Source organism: Arachis hypogaea, chromosome 17 (assembly GCF_003086295.3).
Source record: "Arachis hypogaea cultivar Tifrunner chromosome 17, arahy.Tifrunner.gnm2.J5K5, whole genome shotgun sequence".
Taxonomy (NCBI): domain Eukaryota; kingdom Viridiplantae; phylum Streptophyta; class Magnoliopsida; order Fabales; family Fabaceae; genus Arachis; species Arachis hypogaea.
The window spans coordinates 119,798,612-119,818,555 of NC_092052.1; the positions used below are offsets into that span (position 1 = coordinate 119,798,612).

A 19,944-nucleotide genomic window follows, 5' to 3' on the forward strand; every position below is an offset into this window, starting at 1 on the left:
CTTACATGGTATATTCATACTCGGATGCCATATCCTCATATGAATCACAAATTGTTTGAATAACCAAGGAGAGCCCCTTTCTACCCTTATTACGTCTGCCTCATGGTTGAAGAAAAATTGGTAGACATTATCTCCATAGGCTTCGATTCATAGCCCCTCAGGATGGTTCCAAATAATAGTGAATGCAGCCTCTATCATCCCCAAACTAAATTCCATATCTGTCATGATCCTTCCCATACAATTTCTCGTACATCCCTCAAACCCCTCTCGCACATCGTTCCCCTCATCTAAGAATGCAATTTTATCTCTTAGATCCTCACACTGGTTCTGATCACAGGATTTTTCCCATGGACATTTTTGAAGAAAACTCACCAAAATCGATATTCTGATCTCACTACACTCAAAATCCTAGCAGTCACACAAAACCCTAGTAGGTACACAAAATTCTGGCAGGTACTTTATATGCACATCACACTACTTAAAACTGCTATTGTTTTTTAGGCATTTATTCCATTTTGTATGTGGTCTTATTTACATATGTACAAGGCTAAATTTTATTTAAAATGCTCTACTTTTTGTGTATAACATTATTTTGTAATTTGCATAACCTTTCTTTTGTAACCAAAACTCTTCAAGTAAGAGTTATATATATGTATATGTATATTGAGAATAGATTTTTTTACATGAAAGTATGAAAATATAATTATTATCATTGGATTGAATTTAATGACTAAAATTAAACCTAATTCGAAAGCTAGATTACATTAAATAAAAAATTAAAATTACTACTATCTGTCTGATCAAAAGTGTGGTTGCCTCTTAAGTTGGATACTAAAAATCAAATCCCTAATTTTTGAACCTCTCTTTACTGCAACTTTCCCTTCTTATCATCATCATCGTTCTTCCTTGTGCTCGTCATCTGGTCTCTGGTTGTTAGACCTGAATTTGGAACTGAAAGCAAACTGATTTCAGATGCATGACTCAACTGTTTAAATGTATGCATATGGCCGGTAGATCTAAAAAAGCTCCAATTTGTCATAAATAGAGGTTTAGAAATTGAGTCACAGTTGACTAAGATAAAAAGTGATCTCCTGCAAGCAAAAAGGATAAGTTAGAGTCTTTTGTTAGCATTAATATTTCTGAAAATATTGATATTCTTCCTCTTGAACATTCAAATACCAAAGGATATGGAAAGCGTGTTAAAGGTGGCCAAAAAGGGTAAAGTACTAAATTGGTTCCCTACGGCTTAATCTTGTTGTGATCCTTAAGGTTTAAAGTGTCCTATTTGAATCCAAAAAGTGTCATTTAGCTTCAATGTAGTCCCACCGTGAGGTCCAAGTTAAATAATTAACGAAATGTCCTACATGACAGTAGTACAAGAACAAGATCGATAATTTGGAGAATAAGTACAAGCTCCAGAGGCACTGTGAATGCATCAATATATTTATTTATTATTTTTCTTACATTTTAAATGAAATATTTTCTATAGAACTAAGGAGAATGATAAATAAATGTATTGATGCATCCAGAATTGATTTTGTGTCTCTGGAGCTTGTACTTTTTCTTCAAATTATCGACATTGTTCTTGTACTGCTGTCATGTAGGACATTTCGTTAATTATTTAACTTTGACCTCACGGTGGGACTACATTAAAGCTAAATAAAACTTTTTTGGATTTAAATAGGACACTTTAAACCTTAAGGACCAAAACAGGATTACCCCAAACGTAAGAGACTAATTTAACACTTTATCCTAACAAAATAAGCAACTGAAAAATAGAAAAAATAAGACTTTGCAAAGCTTGTAAGCAATATGTACATCATGATAGTCGAAATTGCCCTACCAAAACTTCTTCCTAAAGTTAGTAAGTCTTATTATGAGCATTAGTTACTTTTTTTTTTTTAATGGCTTAATTTAAATACTTGTTCGACGTGAAATTAGAAATAGTTAATTATATTTATGTTTAAGACTAACACTAATATACGTTTTGTTTTCTATTGTAGGAAAATTAGTATTGCATAGGAGAAATAATTGCTTTTGTAAGAGAAGAGACGTATATATTGTCCATATCTTATTTTAACTATATTTTTATGATTGTATTCAATACTCTTTTTTATGAGTTGTAGTGTTTGTTGGTGAAGTGATACACGCATGATGGGTGAGGATAATTTTATTGTGATTGAGTTGATATAATTTGTGTTGTAATTGTTGTGAATTTGAAACTTATATGATACTTGTTGATAATGCCAAAGGAGATAAATAACGTGGTGTTGTTTTCTTTTTTATCAGAATAAAAATATAACTCTAAAATATTGTGGCATTATTATTTTATTATTTATTTATTTATTTGTTCTCTTTCTTAATAACTATATTTTATATTAATTTAAATTTTAACTCATCATAAACTCAATTACTTTTGTAAATTAAAACACTTTTGGCCTAATAATTTTAAATTATAATAATTTATATAACCAAATCTAACGTTTTATTAATAATTTTTCAATAAAATATTGGTAATAAAAGGTTAGATTTGGTTTTTGATTAGTTTTTAAGACTAAAGGACTATTTTGAGTACTCCTATTTATTATTATGCCAACTAACATACTAGATAGAATTTCGGTTAAGTTAATTTGATGATGGATGGAAAATTTATTTTAATTTACAGTTTAAAATCAGAACACTATTTTAATTAATTTAAAAACCAATTTGAATTAATACTGAAGAATCATTTTAATTATTATCTCAATAATCAATCACAAATTTACGAAAGAAAAAGGTTCGATATTCTAACATCACCTGAATACATGATCCTAATCGGTTTGTTGGTCAGCGGAGTGAAATTCAACCCATCCAATGCTTTTGAGAGAGATTCACAATCCAAATCAATGTTAAATTAAAGAACATTCAACACGGGACAAAAAATTGGAAGAGAAATTGACAAAAATAATTTTTTCTAAATTTCTAATTATTTGGACTTAATGGATACGTGACCTATAATCTTCTTATATTTGGGTAATTAGAATTTCTGTGGCATATAAACTAGAATTGAACTCTAATTGGAACTAAATGACCAAGGAATGGACGGTTGATGAAAGTTAGAGGAGACTAAAAAGGTCTAAAGAATTAGGGTTTAGTCACGTATAATTTGTCATAAATTGAATCTTACATGATTAAAATAGTTAATAAGAAAAGTCACAATCCGTTTATTGCTTGTTTTCTGATCTCCTGAATTTACGGTTAGTCTGATCAATCCTCGTGGGATCCACCCTCATTCACCCGTAGTAAAAGTTTATTTACTAAATTTGTTTTAGCATATAACTAGTTTTATTTCTAGTACATACTAATCCATGCTTTTTATTTACTAAATAATAACAAAAAATATAAATTACTTAACTAAATATTTTATTCATCCAATAAATAATTTAAAAATCAAGTATATATAAAGAATCATATTTCAAGTTTACAGTAAAAGTTTGCTTGCAGATTTTCAATTTATTTTTTACAATTGTTCAATAAAAATTACACTAAATGACCTATATAATTATTTACCTCACCAATATTAAACTCTTATTAAAATATGGAATAAAATGTATTCTACCAAAACTTCATAAGATAAAAGTTCAAGAACCAACCATCATAATTCAAATTAACGGGATATAAATATCAAAATTTTAAAGGGAATAAAAAAAATGCCGCCATCAAAATCTCAACCAGCAAACGAAGAAATAAAACAAAAAGTAAATTCAAAAACTAATCCAACGAGTGCTGCTAAATCCTACAAGAAACCGGACACAAAACTGTGAAGTTCTACGGTCATGTGAGCTGCTGAACGGGACAATGTTGCATATCTAAGACACAAGATTCTCATTGAGAGAGAGGGAGGCGAGTTGATCAGCTGGGGCATTGGTTTGCTGCTGAGCAACATTTTTCAACACGTCCATGGCCTCGGCAACTTTTGCCTTGAGAGCATCGGGTGACTCAATCAGATGCAACACTTCAGGCTGGTCCATCTCCAAAAGCATGCCTGTAACCTTTGCTGCAGCATCATGTTCCAGCTTATCAACAAGTGGGTATAAAGCTTCACCAAGCATCTACCAAATCATTCAAGAAAAAGTCAGCATGACAAATTTCAAATGTGTATACCCGCAGGGAAAAAGCTGAAACAATAGCAGGGAAAAAGCTCTCTTACAGTCCTCTGCTGTCCTGGAGGAGCATTTGCAAGGGCAGTAGCCAAGGCCTGAATGGGCATTGGTTGTCCCATCGCATCCCGGATGGGCAGAGCTCCCATGTCATAGTTGACTGCAAGCATTGGAACCTCCTGCATGTTGCGACCACCTGGATAACGATGGCCACGTCCCCTTGGAAGCATCTGGAAAACACAGAAAGGGGTATCTCACCATCAGGGTTTAATAGCAAAGAGAGAGACACAAAGGCACACAAGTTGAACATGAGCACACCTGCTGCTGCATCATCGGCACTGGCTGCTGTGGTTGTTGCACAGGACCTGTTCCTCGACGGACACCTGGGCGCTGTCCTTGTTGACCCTGCTGAACGACTGGAACAAAGAAGCTTGGCATTGGAGCCCCTGGCCTCATTCCAGGCACAAGTTGCTGCTGATAACCAAATCCAGCCTGTATTCATTATTGTAAAGATGATTACTTTTATTGCAAACATTATATTCAGTAAATGGAGTGATGCGATGATCAAGTAACAGATGCAGGGGCAACATAACACAACAGGGGCATGTATTTACTTGAGAATTATGACATCAGCTTTTTAAAATTTAAACAACTGAAATGTAAAGAAGTGATATTTGATAATAAGCCAGTATAAAAGTTGGCATTCACATCTTATTCACAAATTGAAAACAACAGACAAACGTAAATAAATTCTAAACAAAATCTATGTATTTACTTGAGGAAGGACAGCTGGAGGTGCCTGCCCATACAAAAATGGATGTCCAAGACCCATGGCCCTTGGAGGATAGAGCGGGAGATGAGGTGCAACAGAAGGAGCCATTGATACATGCGTCATTTGAGAAAACTGGGCCTGCATGAAGTAATCAGGCTAGATGAAAACAATAACAAAGGTATAAATGGAATGAAGGATGGAGTAAAAACCTTTCTAATTTTCTATTCATTTAACTAAATCATTCACAACCTACAATATACTCATATAGGAGCATTCAAAACACCTACCATCAATGATGGACAAGATAGAGGAATTTCTGTTCCTAAAAAGGATCACAATTCCATTATAATAGTATTATTTTATATATAGAAGATTATAAAGAATATATATCTAACAGCTGACACTTGTCCAAAGTATTACCTGCAACTTGGCTCTTCTTTCTTCTTTTCTCTGTGCAAGGGCAACATAGAGAGGTTTGCCAGAAATCAATTTCCCTTTCATTTCTCCGAGCTTCAAGTAACAACATGATTGAATATTAGTAATTGAGTTCATGGCCAATTATTAAAGAAGAAAACAGACATTTGTATTGCTTACAGCTCGAGTAGCTTCCTCAGGAGATGAAAATGCAACAAACCCAGACCCTCTACTGACTCCATGTGGATCACGCATAACCTGCAGGCAGGAAAAACAACACATGTTTCACAAACAGAAGACAATAGAAGGTTAGGTACAAGCAAAAGAAGAACCAGCATTCAAACCTTGCATGAAGTTATTGTACCAAAATCTGAGAAGAGTTCCCTGAGCTTTACATCATCGATGCTATCATCCAAGTTCTTGAGATACAAGTTAGCACCTTGATATTTGTCAGCAGCTTCCTTCATACTCTGCTCAAATCGCTCCTTCAGGGCAAGCTCCCTTTCGGATTTCTTCTGGGCTTTCCCAACGTACCACTCCTTATCATCAAATTTCTTTCCATTGAGTGCCTCAACAGCTTTAGCAGCATCATCAGCATTTTCAAAATTGACAAAACCAAAACATTTCGATTTACCATCTAAATCTCTCATCACTACAGCACTAGTAATTGTCCCATACTCCCCAAAAATTTTCTTCAAGTTATCATCCGACATGGACTCTGACAGGTTCTTTACATACACATTACTAAATTTTGTATTGGCGCTTAAGACACTCTCTCTATCCTGCTTTCTTTGAAAATGCCCCACGTAAACCTGTTTGTCATTTATCAGCATTCCATTCAACTTGTCAATGGCATTTTGAGCAGACTCTTCCTTCTCAAATTGCACAAAGCCAAATCCTTTTGACTGCCCAGAAGGATCTGTGGCTATCTTGCAAGAAAGAATAGTCCCAAAAGAGGAAAAAGTATCATGCAGAGCCTTATGATCAATCGACTTATCCAAATTCTGCACCATCAGTAGCACAAACAAACAGAATAGATTCAATAAGCCAAATAATATGCCGCCACTCACAAATACCGAAAGAAAAAGTTTCGAGATTCTAAAAATCACCTTGATAAATATATTAGCAGCGCCGCTAGTGCGGGAGCTAGGGTCCCGATGAGAATACATGATCCTAATCGGTTTATTGTTCAATGGAGTGAAATTCAACACATCCAATGCTCTTGCCGCTGTGAGAGATTCACACAATCGACATCATGTTAAATAAAAGAACATTCAATATTTAAGGAGAAAAATGGAAGAGAAATTGACGAACGAACCGTCTTGAGGGTTACTGAAATTGACGTAACCGTAACCCAGGGATTGCTGGGTGGCCAAGTCCCTGCAGACGCGAGCGGAGACGACCTGACCGATCTGGTTGAAGAGATCGTAGAGCTGCGGATCCTTGACGTTGCGGTCGAGATCTCCAACGTACAGTGACGTCATCACTGACTGGTTCGGGACAAAAGCAGCGGCGGCGGCGGAATCACCGTTCGCATTGGGGCTCACCTGAACTTGTGCCATTGATTCAAAATTCAGCCGTTGCAATAAGAATGCGCGACACTATAAATTAGAAACAAAACCCTAGCAGAAAGAAAAAAGATAACGCCGATTTTTTTTTTTTTTTTGGTTTTTTTGATAAACCCGCCGGAAAAAGAACGGAAGCTGAGGAGGAATTTAAATTTTGATAATTTATTTATTAATATTTTTAATTTATACGTTTATGGGTGAGTGAGGAATGAGGAGTGAGGAGGGCAGGTGGGTCTGCTCCGCACCCGCTTGTACAGAAGGCTGCCCACTTATATAGTGAGAATCAGACTGTGAGAGTGGATCAGACCTAGCAAGTTTGTTTTTGCGTATAACTAATTTTATGTTTGGGACGTATTAATCTATGCTTTTTATTTACTAAATAATAATAATAAATATAAATTACTTTTTTTTTTTTACTAAAGATATGAGACTCGAACCCCAACATTTTAATTGAGTATGGAAAGACTATGTCATTTGAGCTGTTAGTCTTGCCAATAAATATAAATTACTTATAAGTACATATTCTATTTAGAGAAAAACCCAAATCAGCCCCTGACAATTACCTCGAAAGACAACGAGGTCCCTGACAAAAAAAAAATCCCAACCCGGCCCCTGACAAAAAAATAAAACCCAATCCGGCCCCTAACAATTACTTCGAAAGGACAACGAGGCCCCTATGCCAAAAAAAAATCAATGTTATTTTTTTTGGCACAGGGACTAATTAGTCTCAAAAAAAATTATCAGAGACCGAATTGGGTGTTTTTTTTTTTTGGGGGCCTCGTCCTTTCGAGATAATTGTCAGGGGCCGGATTGGGTATTCACTCTTTTATTTATTTAATAAATAATTTAAAAATCAAGTATATAAAGAATGATATTTCAAGTTCTAAGTGGAAGTTTGTTTTGAAGAATTTCAATTTATCTATTACAATTGTTCATAAAAAGATTACTTTTATGTTTGTTTGAAGTATTACAATTTAATTTGTAGGAATAATTTTTTTGTCTAAAATATAAATTTTATTCTCGTCTCAAAAATAATGATATTGATCTTTTATATCAAAGAAATAAAAATATATAAAATTATTCTTATTATTACGATTCTTCAATTATTATATTTTTTTCAAAAAATTATTTTTCTATTGATATTAGATTTATTTTAAAAATAATATATTCTAAAAAATAAGTATAATAAAACAAGCGTATCCTAATTTATTATTTAAAAATATTAAAACTTATTCTCAACTATTTGTAACACTAAATAAATAAGGTTTTCTTTTTTTACAATATTCGAATATAATATTCTTAGTAAAAAAAGACAAAGAGTAAATATCTTTTTTAGTTTTTGACTATTCATTCAAAAGACAAAGCGATTTTCTATAATTTAAAAATTCTTAACTGATCTCTAACTATTTAAGTAATGCACTACAAAAAAAATACTGAATATAGTTAGATTTAGCGTCTCGAGTTATCGTCAATTTTATCGACGGATTTATGGAGAATTTTGTTGTAAAATTCGTTATGTCAAATTATTACCGATAAATTTACTTATCTAACAGTAATTTTGTGGGTAATATTTGGAGAGAAAAAGTACGAAATAGGTGTGAACCATTTTTGTCGGAATTATTGTCGGATTGTTCCAACAGTAACACATTTTAGTTAAACGTTCCGTTTTGGTGGCACGCAATAGATTACCGTCGGATTTATCCAACGGTGAATCCGATGGTAATCAAATCTAAAATTGAGAGCGCGAATCCTCTCCCCTTCATTTCTCAAACCCCCTCTATCTCTCAAACCCTCTTCTCTATTTCTCTCTCTATCGAACCCAGTCCCTTTTGCCGCCGCTCCAGACACTGCCGCCACTCCATCCCCGCCGTTACTAACCCTGCTCTCTCGCCGCTTCTTCGTTTCTCTCTCTACCCAACCATTTCGCCGCCGCTCCAGATTCAGGTACATTCTCACTCTCCATCTCCATAACATATATTTCAAAATTAGAAATAGAATTTCTTTAATTGTTAATGTATTACCTTTTAGTTTGTTATTCTATTAGTGTTAGGAATTTAATTAGTGAAGTTGTGGTTTTTGAATTATTCTGAGTTAGTTGGAATGTTATACATTTTTTTTTAGGAATCAGGATGTTTGAGAATATTGGTTCAGGAATCATGCTTGGTTTGTATGTTTGTGTGTTAATAGTTATATACTTATATTAGAATATCAAAACATATAATGCTTAATTATAATTTAGGATTAAGTTAATTTAGAATTTGTGTCTTGGTTATCATATAATAATTTAGGATTTATTTTTACTTGTTTGATTATTACTCGTGTTTTGTTTTTACTTGTTTTGTTTAGATTGGAAAATCATGGGCTATGAAAAAAAATTTTATTTAATTTTTTACGTAAATTCTATTGGTTTGAATAATTGATTTGTTTGGTGGGATTGTTTGAATAAGTTAGAGTTTAGAGTTTTATTGAACTCTTGTATATTGGTTTAGATGGACATTAGTTTGGATGGAATCCTTGAAGGGTAGAGAAATCTGAATTTTAGGGGATTTTTATAAGATTTTGAGTGAAATTAAAAAATTAAATTTATGTTTTCAAAAGTCTTAGAATTATGTTTAGGGTTGATAGATATTTGTGTTAATTGTGTCATGAATTGGTTTCTCCTTAAAATTCTTATTTTAAGTGTTTTGTGTTATTTGTTATAATTATTTATTATTTATACATTTTCTCATATTTGTTATAATTATTTATTATTTCTTGAGTTTCTTCTTATGTTATTAGTTATTGGTATTTATTATGTTATTAATATGTTTACTGTATTAAGTGTGTTAATATGTTTAGACTTGGTGAATTTAATTGTGTTTTGATTAGTGTTAGTAATATAGTCGCTGTGCATACATGACGACAGGAAGCAGAGGTAGGTCGAGTGGGTCACTGATCGTGGTAGAGGCGGGCTTCCACCGAATTCCCAATGACTGCCCAGTCATCGCTCACTACCCCGACTATCTCATCGATCCCTATGACGTCACAAGCGGGTCCAGCGGACCAGCAATTCATTATTGGTCCCAAATCTGAACTACGTGTCTCCTGCTGCTACGCTCCCTGCAGATCCAGCGAGGACAGAGCCCGCGGTGGGTGATTTCTCCAGTGCACCCATTTGGATGCCCCTCCACCACCGTCTGTCATCTGACTGAGGATTTGGCCTGATGGTATACAGGCGTGAGTACATACAATTTTTTTAATCTTACGTTTGTTAATCTTAAGTTTATGAATTTCTATGTGTTTATTAATATTAGATTTTTTTTTCTCTGCTAAGTTTACACCAAACTCCAATGCTTGCACACAAGAGATTTTCGTCGTCATTAAGTCAATGTACGACCACCCGTGGTCGAGCTACACGCAAATCCCGGCTGAATGCAGAGATTGATGGTTTTAGAAGTGGGTGGTAAGAATCCAATAATGTTGAATTAATTAACTGTATTTGAACTGTATTTTATTCAGAATAACTAATGTTGGTGAATCACTTTGTGCAGTTAAAATTCATATGGGATGTGGAACATAATCTCATGATCAGAAAGATTTACGACCACCAAGCAACTAAACATTTTCAGCAAATGATGAGTGATGTTCGTAAGGGCGTGACCACCTAACGTCGTGGATCTCTCCAGGCATTAAGAAGGAACCGGAGGCCTATTTTACTCATGATGAGGGGTTAAAGCGTCACTGTCTAACGAACGTCGCTAATAGGGCTTCGCCCAGGTCGTCGAAGTATACGGGTGGGTCGGCGACCTTCATGAAGATGAAGAGCAGACTGGTAAAAATTTTGTCGTTGTTTAATGTTTTAGTAGTTACTTGAATTAGTTGTTTAATTTGTTCATTTATTTTATTGGTTGATATATTAATTTGTAGTCTAATTCGTTGGACCGTGAGGCAACACTGGCAGAGACCTTCAAGTATACCCATGCTTTGATGGCCAACAAGGAGAGATTTGCTGACGAGTGGTCAGTAGCCCATTATGTGAGTTTAAATTAATCCTAAGTTTCAAATTTATTTGGTTTAAAGTTAATTATTTAATTGTTATTCTAATCACGATGTGTGTGACATAAGAGAATTATGCGCATAGGTTGGAGGCTGCAACCCAGCAATCTCAGCCACCTAGTGGGAACAACAAAATCGGCTACGAGACCTTAGTGGTAGATCCTAATAGGATTTGGCGCGAGACTGCCTCTGAACCCCACAAGAATCGCCGCTTCGGGTTGAGGTTGTTCTTCGCCAGTGGCCTCTGCTACTCCACGTTGGTGCCTTCCTCTGCCTTTGCCTTTGCCACTGCCACCAACCCTACCAATCCTCAGGAAGTTGTCGACTTGAGGGAGGATGTGCACATGCTGACACAGGAGCTTCACCAGCAAGCAGAACAGTCTGAGCAGAGGTCACTAATCTTCTTACACCCGTGGGAGGAGCCATTGCCATAAGTTCGGACTTGACGGAGAAGCTGGAGCAGCTCGATCGGTTGCGAGAGCAAATGAAAGAGTACAACCAGCAAATGCACACTAGAGGCAGCGGCACTGCTGGTTCCATCGGCAACGCTACTGGTGGGCACCAATGTCAGCACTTACTCCGCTGCCTCAGTAGGGAGACCACGACGACGACGACGACGATTATCGAGATCTGTAGGGGTTTCATTTTTTCGTTTGTCTACTTCATTGTATTCTACTTCTGTGACATTTTATTATATTCAAACCATTTATTTTTAATAAAATAATTAATTGATTTCTACTAATTTTATATTTCTGCTAACAATTTTGTTAACAAGAATTTTAATTTGACTACTAATTGTGGCTTAACTATGCCAAAAAAATCAAAATAAAAAATAAAGAAAATTCCACTCCCCTCCTCTGCGAGATGCTAAAATGACACTCCCCTCCCCTCTATTTTATAAATATACATTCCCCTCCCTTCTAACTTTTAAAAAATCTCCTCTTTAATTTATTTTAAATTTTTTTGTTAACTAATATTAACTTTATCCATTTTTTAAGAAAAAATAAATTTTTTTTGAAAAAATACCCATTAACAAAAATTTTATTTTTATCATTAAATTTTTCTTACCAAAATACCCTTTAATAAATTATTTTTTATTGATTAAATTGTATTTTTATCAAAATACTTTAAAAAAATTAATAATTAAATTATTTTTTTCTAAGGTACCTACCCTTTAATAATTTTTTAATTATTAAATTTTGATTTTACCAAAAAATTTTGTTAACAATTATTTTTATATTTTATTATTAATTTTTTGATATCAATATATATTATTTTAACATTAAATAAAAAAAAATCTTACCACTGTTAATATGTATAATAATGAATATATATTGATATTGAAAAATAATCTAACTAAAATTTTTTATTTAATGTTAAAATAATATATATAAATATCGAAAAATTAATAGTAAAATATAAAAAAATTGTTAACGAAAATTTTGGTAAAATTATAATTTAATAATTAAAAAATTATTGAAGGGTATTTTAAAAAAAAATAATATAATTATTAAATTTTTTAAAATTAAATTTAATCAATAAAAGAATAATTTATTAAAGGGTATTTTGGTAAGCAAAAATTTAATGATAAAAAATAAAATTTTTGTTAATGGGTATTTTTTAAAAAATAATTTATTTTTTCTTAAAAGATGGATAAAGTTAACATTAGTTAACACAAAAAATTTTAAATGGATTAAAGAAGAGGTTTTTTAAAAGTTAGAAGGGAGAAAAATGTACATTTATAAAATAGAGGAGAGATGAGTGTCATTTTACTTAGCAACTCGGAGGGGAGAGTGAAATTTTTTCTAAAAAATATTACTGTAGGATTTAGGTAACTTGGCGCCTAAACACATGAGGATTTTTTATTTTTATAAATTAAATAAATGTAATAATTACCAAAATAAATAATTTAAAAAATATTTACCAAAATAAATATTCCTCTCAGTGATAATTTTGTATGTATCTCATTTATACTGTAAACGATATATATGTATTTTTTATTGGGTTACTTGGTCTCTCTCTTTCTTTAGTTGTATATTCTAAAAATAAATTTTACACTATATTTTTCACTTGAGCAATTACAACACACGTGTCTGCTTCACCATATATTTTATGAAAAAGATTTAACAAATACATTTTGTACTTAATATCCAAAACAGTCTCATTAATCATAAGAATATTAATCACATCTAATATGGCTGTCAAACGAATCAGTTCGACGTTTAGGCCCGATTCATTTAAGTTTATTTTATTCACGGGTTATAATTTTTCAATTCAGATTGTCTATGGCCATTCCAATGAATTAAATAGACTGACCCATTTGTCTTTTTATTTTATTTTTTAAAAAATATTTTGATAAAAAATATCATTTTTCGGTCAAAAATCTTAAACAAATATTATTTGTTTAGTTGATCGATCACATTTCTGGTCGAATAAAAAATATTGGTCAATATTGATACTTTTAATGAAAAATATAAAAAAATTTGTCGTTCGTTTAGCCCGTTTAACCCGTTATTTTTTTTCGAGTTAATCAGGCTCAACCCGTTTTATCCAAAATTTTAATAAGCTTAATTTTAATAGATAAACAGACTAATTCGATAAATTTAGCCTATTTTAACAGTTCTAACATCTAATATTTTTTAAATTTAGCTATGTTAGTAGCCATAAGTTCTATTACCTTATTTGCACAATTTTTCCATACCATTAAAACCAATTAATTACACAAATTTTTAGAAAAATAAAATTTGATGTAGAATAAATTGTACCACAAAATAATTTAGTTGCATCATAGAACACTCTCAATGTTTGCAAAATTTTTTTTGACATATTTCAATCCTCATTACTGAACAAAAATTTATATTGACTTTCATACAATGACAATCTTTTGAAGATATATTTATACATTATTACAACTTTAAGCGTAAAAAAGATTAAATTTCACCAATTAAGTAAACTTGTGCATATGTTTGACGTGAAAAAATGGTTAAATTTCACTAATTTAGTGTATGATATTTTAAGTTGTGCACATATTTTTTTGAATTTTTTTTCTCGCTTAGGAGTTGTAGTCCAATAATGACACTTCTTTAATGCTTTCCATTGCATGAAATATAAACTTTAACACATCCGTAACAATCAAATTTGATATGTGTTGCACAATACTGCATATGAAATAATTTATTATCTAAAATAAAATTTTTATACGATATTTTAATTAAAATATTATCAATCATAACATTATTAATATTACCAGAGACAACTTTTTAGATCGGAAGAAAGGTAGTGATTTCCCAAAAAAATTCTTTTCATAAAAAAAAAATAAATAAGAGTGGCCTCCTCATTTAAAAATTTATGGCCTCCCACTCCTCGGACTCTATAGACTTAATTTGAACCATAGACCAATTGTAGTCTAAAAAAAAAAAGTTTAATAAATCATAGATAATATCTGCAGAAATTATTTTTTTTATAGAAGGAGGGGTGGTGTATTGGCTGCATATTGGTGAAGGAGGGGTATTGCGGAAGTGTGGAGCTAACAGTCAACACGTCGGAGGCGTGGTGTCTGAGCTGGTGAGCGACGTGTCAGCGCTCCTTCAACACGCCAGGGACATGCTGACTTGGCGACTAGGAACGCACTGCCAACACACCGGAAGCATGGTACCTGGACACCCGTGACGCGGTGCAGAGTTCTGCGGAGTTCCAAAGCTGTAGCAGCACCATGCGAGAGGCGTGTTGCAGGCCTGTCTGCATGCAGGGGAAAACTCTCCACTCCGGAAACCAGCAAGCTCTCCTTCAACCTGTATAAATAATGGACTCTTCTTCCCTTCTATTGTGAACATATGAGGTATATGCAACTGCTGAAGCAAAGAATCAGCAAAGAACTGAGAGAGAATGAAAGAAGTGTATTAGCATGTAGGGTGTAGTGAAGAGAGTACTAGCAGGAGTGTGTAGCGAGTAGTGATATAGGAGGAAAAAAATTATTAGTTTAAAGGTATTAAAAAAAATGGTACGTAATTATACGGCGTCCGAAGAACATATTATCAACGATTTGAATCATCTTATTTATGTAAGTTGGCAAATTTTAATTTTTTTCTGTATTTAAAGTTTATTTTTTTATTTATTTAAATTTTTTTACGTATGTATATTATATATATAATGAGAATATTATTTTGTGTATTTTATGAATATTTTAAGAATATAACTATAATTTGTAAATTATGTATAGAGGGGTGCATTTAACACGCCCTCCACGTACTGCCTGCCTCAGCCAATCACATTTTGACACGTGTCAGCACGCTCACGCTCCCGCGCGTGCTGACTCAGCACGCACCCCACGTGCTGTCTTGTTAGTTCAACCACACAGTGCCACGTGGCTTCCACGCCCCCCACGTGCTTCTGGTAATAGCTCTTTGCGTGTTGAGCTTTCATCTGACACGTCCACCTATGTGTAATACACAGAGTACTCCATTTCCAGCTAAAACACCACAATGTTTTCCATAACCAAATTATTGAGCCTAATATCTGAGTCCATGTTTATTATTTTTAAATTAAATAAAAAATTAAAATTTTTTTTATTTCTTCTCTCTTTTGTAGCGCCACTCTCTAACAAAAAAAAAAGTAGAACAATCAATTTTTCTCTTTTCTTCTTGAGTTTTCGTTGTCTCTGTGAGTTACCATTTTTATTATTTTTTGTAAATTTTACTTTAATTAATTTTGGATTAATATTTCTATTTTCCTTTTCTTTTGATTTGGCTTGTAGTTATAAAGAAGCTAGGTTTTTTTTGTTTTTGTTTTTTACCGACACAATAGTGTTCATATTGTGAAAAGACATACAGTCTTATCATCAAAAAATAAAAAAAATAAAAGTTGTAAAGGTTATACTATTAATCTATTATCATAAATTCTTATTGAAATATATTAATGAATATCAATATATATTAAAATTCAAAGTTTTTTATTTTTCTAAAAAAATTTAATCAATAACTTTAGCCTTTGCCCTTAAATTTATGTATTTATTTAGTTTATAATTTATAATAATAATTTAGGTTTTTTTTAAAATTTAAAAATGATAATTATACAATTATAATGTTAATCTAGCATATATTTTTTTGATTTTTTCTCTCATTATTAATTGTTTGTAACATTGATATTGACTTGTAAAAAATAAAATTAATTGAGTTTTAGTAAGTTGCATAAGATTTATCTATGTAAATTTTCAATTGTAGGAATTTAGTTGAATCATGGGTAAGATGAAAATAATAGACTTTTTTTTTTAAAAGTCTGGCCAAAAGAGTGAAAATATTTCTAATATTGTTACATCAATAACAACTTCTTCAATGGTCGAGGTATCAAACATTAATACTTTAACTTTTCAATAGATAGTTCATCAAAGACAAAAGCGCCCACGAACTAATCCTGAATAAATGAAAGTATATCATTTGGTAAGAGATCCAAGAATTCGACCAATAGCTTGAAAGTTTCATCCAAATAAAAGAGATAAAATTCATCAAGCTTATCTTAAAGTTGGACCGAATCAATCAATACTTGATAATTATCTATTCTCGAGCGATACAAGTCATCGGCGTCGTTTTCAAACTTCTTGGTTTGAATTATACCCTTCATGGTTAGAGTATTCTATTGAAGATGATGTTGTATATTGTTTACTATGCTACCTATTTACTAAGGAATCTTCAATCAACACCGACTCAAATGCCTTCATTGAAAATAGCATCAGGAATTAGAAGAAAGTAATAGTAAATAAAATTGTCCTCTTTTAAATCTCATTAACAAAGACCCCAATTTATTTTATCATAGAGTAGTAAAATCATGTGATGATTTGATGAAGCAATCACAATATGCTGATACACTTATGAAATGACAAACATCAAAGAAAATTGAGAATAATCAACGTAGATTTGGAATATCTATTGATTGTATTAGATAGTTGACTTTTCAAGGTTGTACTTATGGAGGTCCCGATGAAAGCTCAAGTTCAAATAATCGAAGTAACTTTATTGAATTGTTATAGTTTTTTGGTCTTATAATAGTAGTGTTCAAAAGCTTATATTAAAAAATGCTTCTAGATTTGCTAAATATACTTCAAGCGATGTTCAGAAGAAAATTCTACATGTTCTTATTATAATGGTGAGAAATTCAATTAAAAAAGATATTGGAGTTGCCAAATTTTGTATCATTATTGATGAAGCTCGTGATGAATCTAAAAGAGCAAATGACTCTTTCAATATCTACAGCAATAACAAAAAGTACTTTCTTGGCAATAAAAATTATTAAAACAAGACTTTGAAATAAAATGACAAATGAATTTTTTGTAAATAAGTTAGTCATTTACATTGAAAAAGAAATTGCAGCTACTTTCAGTATAGATTCAATAATAGATAATTTTGAATCAAGAAAAAAATATCGAACTCAATTGTCTATATAAATTGTAAATTTTAACTCATTTTAACTTTAGTAATATTATTGTTAATTTTTTATGACATAAGTTATAGTTGTGATTTAAATTATTTACATAAAGCATGATATATTTTTTTATAATATTTTATAATTTTGTAAGAAATGTCTAAAATGAATTATATAGTATTTAAAGATTTTAAATATAACAACCTTTATTTACAATATTTGAAGTTAATTTTGAGATATTTATATTTAATTATTTTAATATATAATATGTTCAATTATATTGTAAAAAATAAATTCTAAGTATTAATTGTCATTTTTAATTAAAAATATATATACTTATTTTTTGTTAAAATAAAAAACTAAAAAGAAAAAACAGTCCCCATCTCCTCACTAAATATTGTCTAACTTCGCTTCTGAGTATTACAATTATTAGTTAGGTCCTTATTATCTTTTAAAATGTTGTGATCAAGTCCCTATACAATATACATTTTAGCAGAAAAGAACAATTTCTCATCCAAAATAAAAACACTTGATCACATTTTTAAACTAGAGGGATATATTTGAAAAATGTTTGTATAGCATAGGCACTTAATTAGAAATGTTTAAACCATAGAGAACTATTTGAAAATATACAATATAAAAACTAGATACGAAGTTTCAAACTATAAGCATCTAATTAAATTTTAATTGAAACTACAAAGACCTTGAAAAGTAATTTAACCTCAAATAATATTCTTCAGAATAAGATGCGAACTTGAAGCCATTAAACAACACAAACACAACTTATCCCAGAACTTCCAAGATGGAAAAAAAAATCCGTTTATTAACTATGGCATAAATAAGAAAGTCATAACTATTGCAGTCAAAAGCAAAAAAATTGCCTCAAAGACTACAAGAAGCAAGAATCATTCTTCAAGGTGAGCTATTAATAACAATTGGCATAAATTAAAATACTGTCCAGGGTATACATAAAATAATCAAATTATGGTTAATCGGTTAAAAAATCTTAACCATATTTTAGTTAACTAATTTAATAAAATAATTTTAAAAATTAAATTCATATTATTAAAAAATGGTTAACTAAAACCAAATTTTAAAAATCAGTTTTTAACCAGTTAACTAAAATCAAAATTAAATTTTATACAATTTTTGTGTTCAAATTGGTTAACCGATTCTTTTTGTAAAAATTCGTTTTTAATTAGTTAAAAACCGATTTTTTTTTTGAAAAATCTAAATTTTTTTATGTAAAAATCAGTTTTTTTAAAAATCGATTATTTTTTAAAATTGATTTTTATTTTATAATCGGTTAAAAATCGGTTTTTAAATTTTTTAACCGGTTAATACCTAATTTATCATATAAAACCAATTTGGTTAATTAACTAAATTATATTTTTGGTTAACCCAAAAATAGGTTTAGTTTTTGGATTAACCAAACTATGTACCGCCCTAATACTGTTAAAAAGAAACTTGTGACATACCTCACTTATTTTGAACCCATGATGTTCTGCCCTTTTTTCAAGGGATGGCCAATAAAAAAAATAACTCCGCTAGGGAGATAATGAGAAATCTTGACAATGTGTACAATGGGTTTTAAATTTGACCCAATATAAAAAAAAAAAAGAAACCCAAACAATTATTTCAAAAAATTAATCATCTCAACCCTAATTTACTAAAGGAAATTACTCAAACACCCTCTTCTCCCCAACGTCTGCTACTCCACTCTCAGCAATTATCTCTCTCATCGGCTATCAAACAATCATCTACGTAGTTATTAAAATAATCATCCGACTATCTAGTGAAATGATCATCCATATTTGTTAATTGCATATACTTAAATCGAATCGAATAAAATAACCATCCAATTAAAAATTAAAATAACCATCTGCATATAAGTAAATTGATCATCCAGCATATTTGATATTTTTGGAATTAAAATGTCAAAATTATTGTTGGGGTGGTGGAAACTTGAGAAGAAGTAAAGTGAAATCAAGGCATGAAATAACTAAGAAAAAGAAGTAGAAAAAGAAAAAAAATAGTGAATAGTTTTTTTTCCCTTTAACTTGGGTTAAAAATTTGAAGATGAGTTAGTTAATTGACCATGGATGATGAAGTTTTAAGCTTACTCTTGATATAGTTTTTAACATTTGATACTCTGCAAACATACTACCAATGACGATTTGGATTCTACATTGGCTTTTCTTATTTGGAAATCGTGGGTGCGACTACGGATAGATCTGCGGGAGGGGGTCGCACGACCGCACGTTGAATCACAGGAAACCCCCCCGGCTGATGAAAACGCTGTCACGGTGAATCCCCGGCTGCGGGAGGGGGCTGCATGGCCGCATGTTAGGAGGCTGTGATTGACGCATAGTGCGCGACTCGTACATTCGCGGGGAGCAATGCGGCATCGGTCGGTCCTCTGGGCGGCGGCGGCTGATGTTGCTGGCGGAACTTTTACCAGTGAGAAGGGAAGAGACGGGAAGAGAAGAAGGTACCTGAAGAAGTCACGTCACATACGGAGAGAAAAATTTGCAGTATATGTAAGTATATAACTGTTTGCTGTTGCAAATTCTTATTTTTTTTTAATTTAAAATTAAAAATT

General features: G+C 31.8%; 1 protein-coding gene across 1 annotated transcript; it reads right to left on the minus strand.

Annotated features, from left to right (window-relative positions):
- Positions 1-3,619: 3,619 nt before the first annotated feature.
- On the minus strand, positions 3,620-7,202 carry LOC112764653 (polyadenylate-binding protein 8). Its single transcript, XM_025810367.3, has 9 exons — positions 6,644-7,202; positions 6,435-6,553; positions 5,670-6,329; positions 5,506-5,583; positions 5,332-5,421; positions 4,915-5,049; positions 4,458-4,631; positions 4,190-4,369; positions 3,620-4,091 (listed from the first exon to the last, which is right to left on the minus strand). Exons 1-9 carry the CDS (start codon positions 6,885-6,887, stop codon positions 3,849-3,851), a joined length of 1,923 nt encoding a protein of 640 aa, XP_025666152.1. The 5' UTR covers positions 6,888-7,202; the 3' UTR covers positions 3,620-3,848.
- Positions 7,203-19,944: the final 12,742 nt, after the last annotated feature.

Coding starts and splice junctions, on each gene's coding strand:
- LOC112764653 (XM_025810367.3), bottom strand. CDS start 6,887: ATGGCACAAGTTCAGGTGAGCCCCAATGCGAACGGTGATTCCGCCGCC. Junction 6,554..6,643: donor TTTCAGTAACCCTCAAGACG/GTTCGTTCGTCA, acceptor AATCTCTCACAG/CGGCAAGAGCATTGGATGTG. Junction 5,584..5,669: donor GTACAATAACTTCATGCAAG/GTTTGAATGCTG, acceptor TCCTGCCTGCAG/GTTATGCGTGATCCACATGG.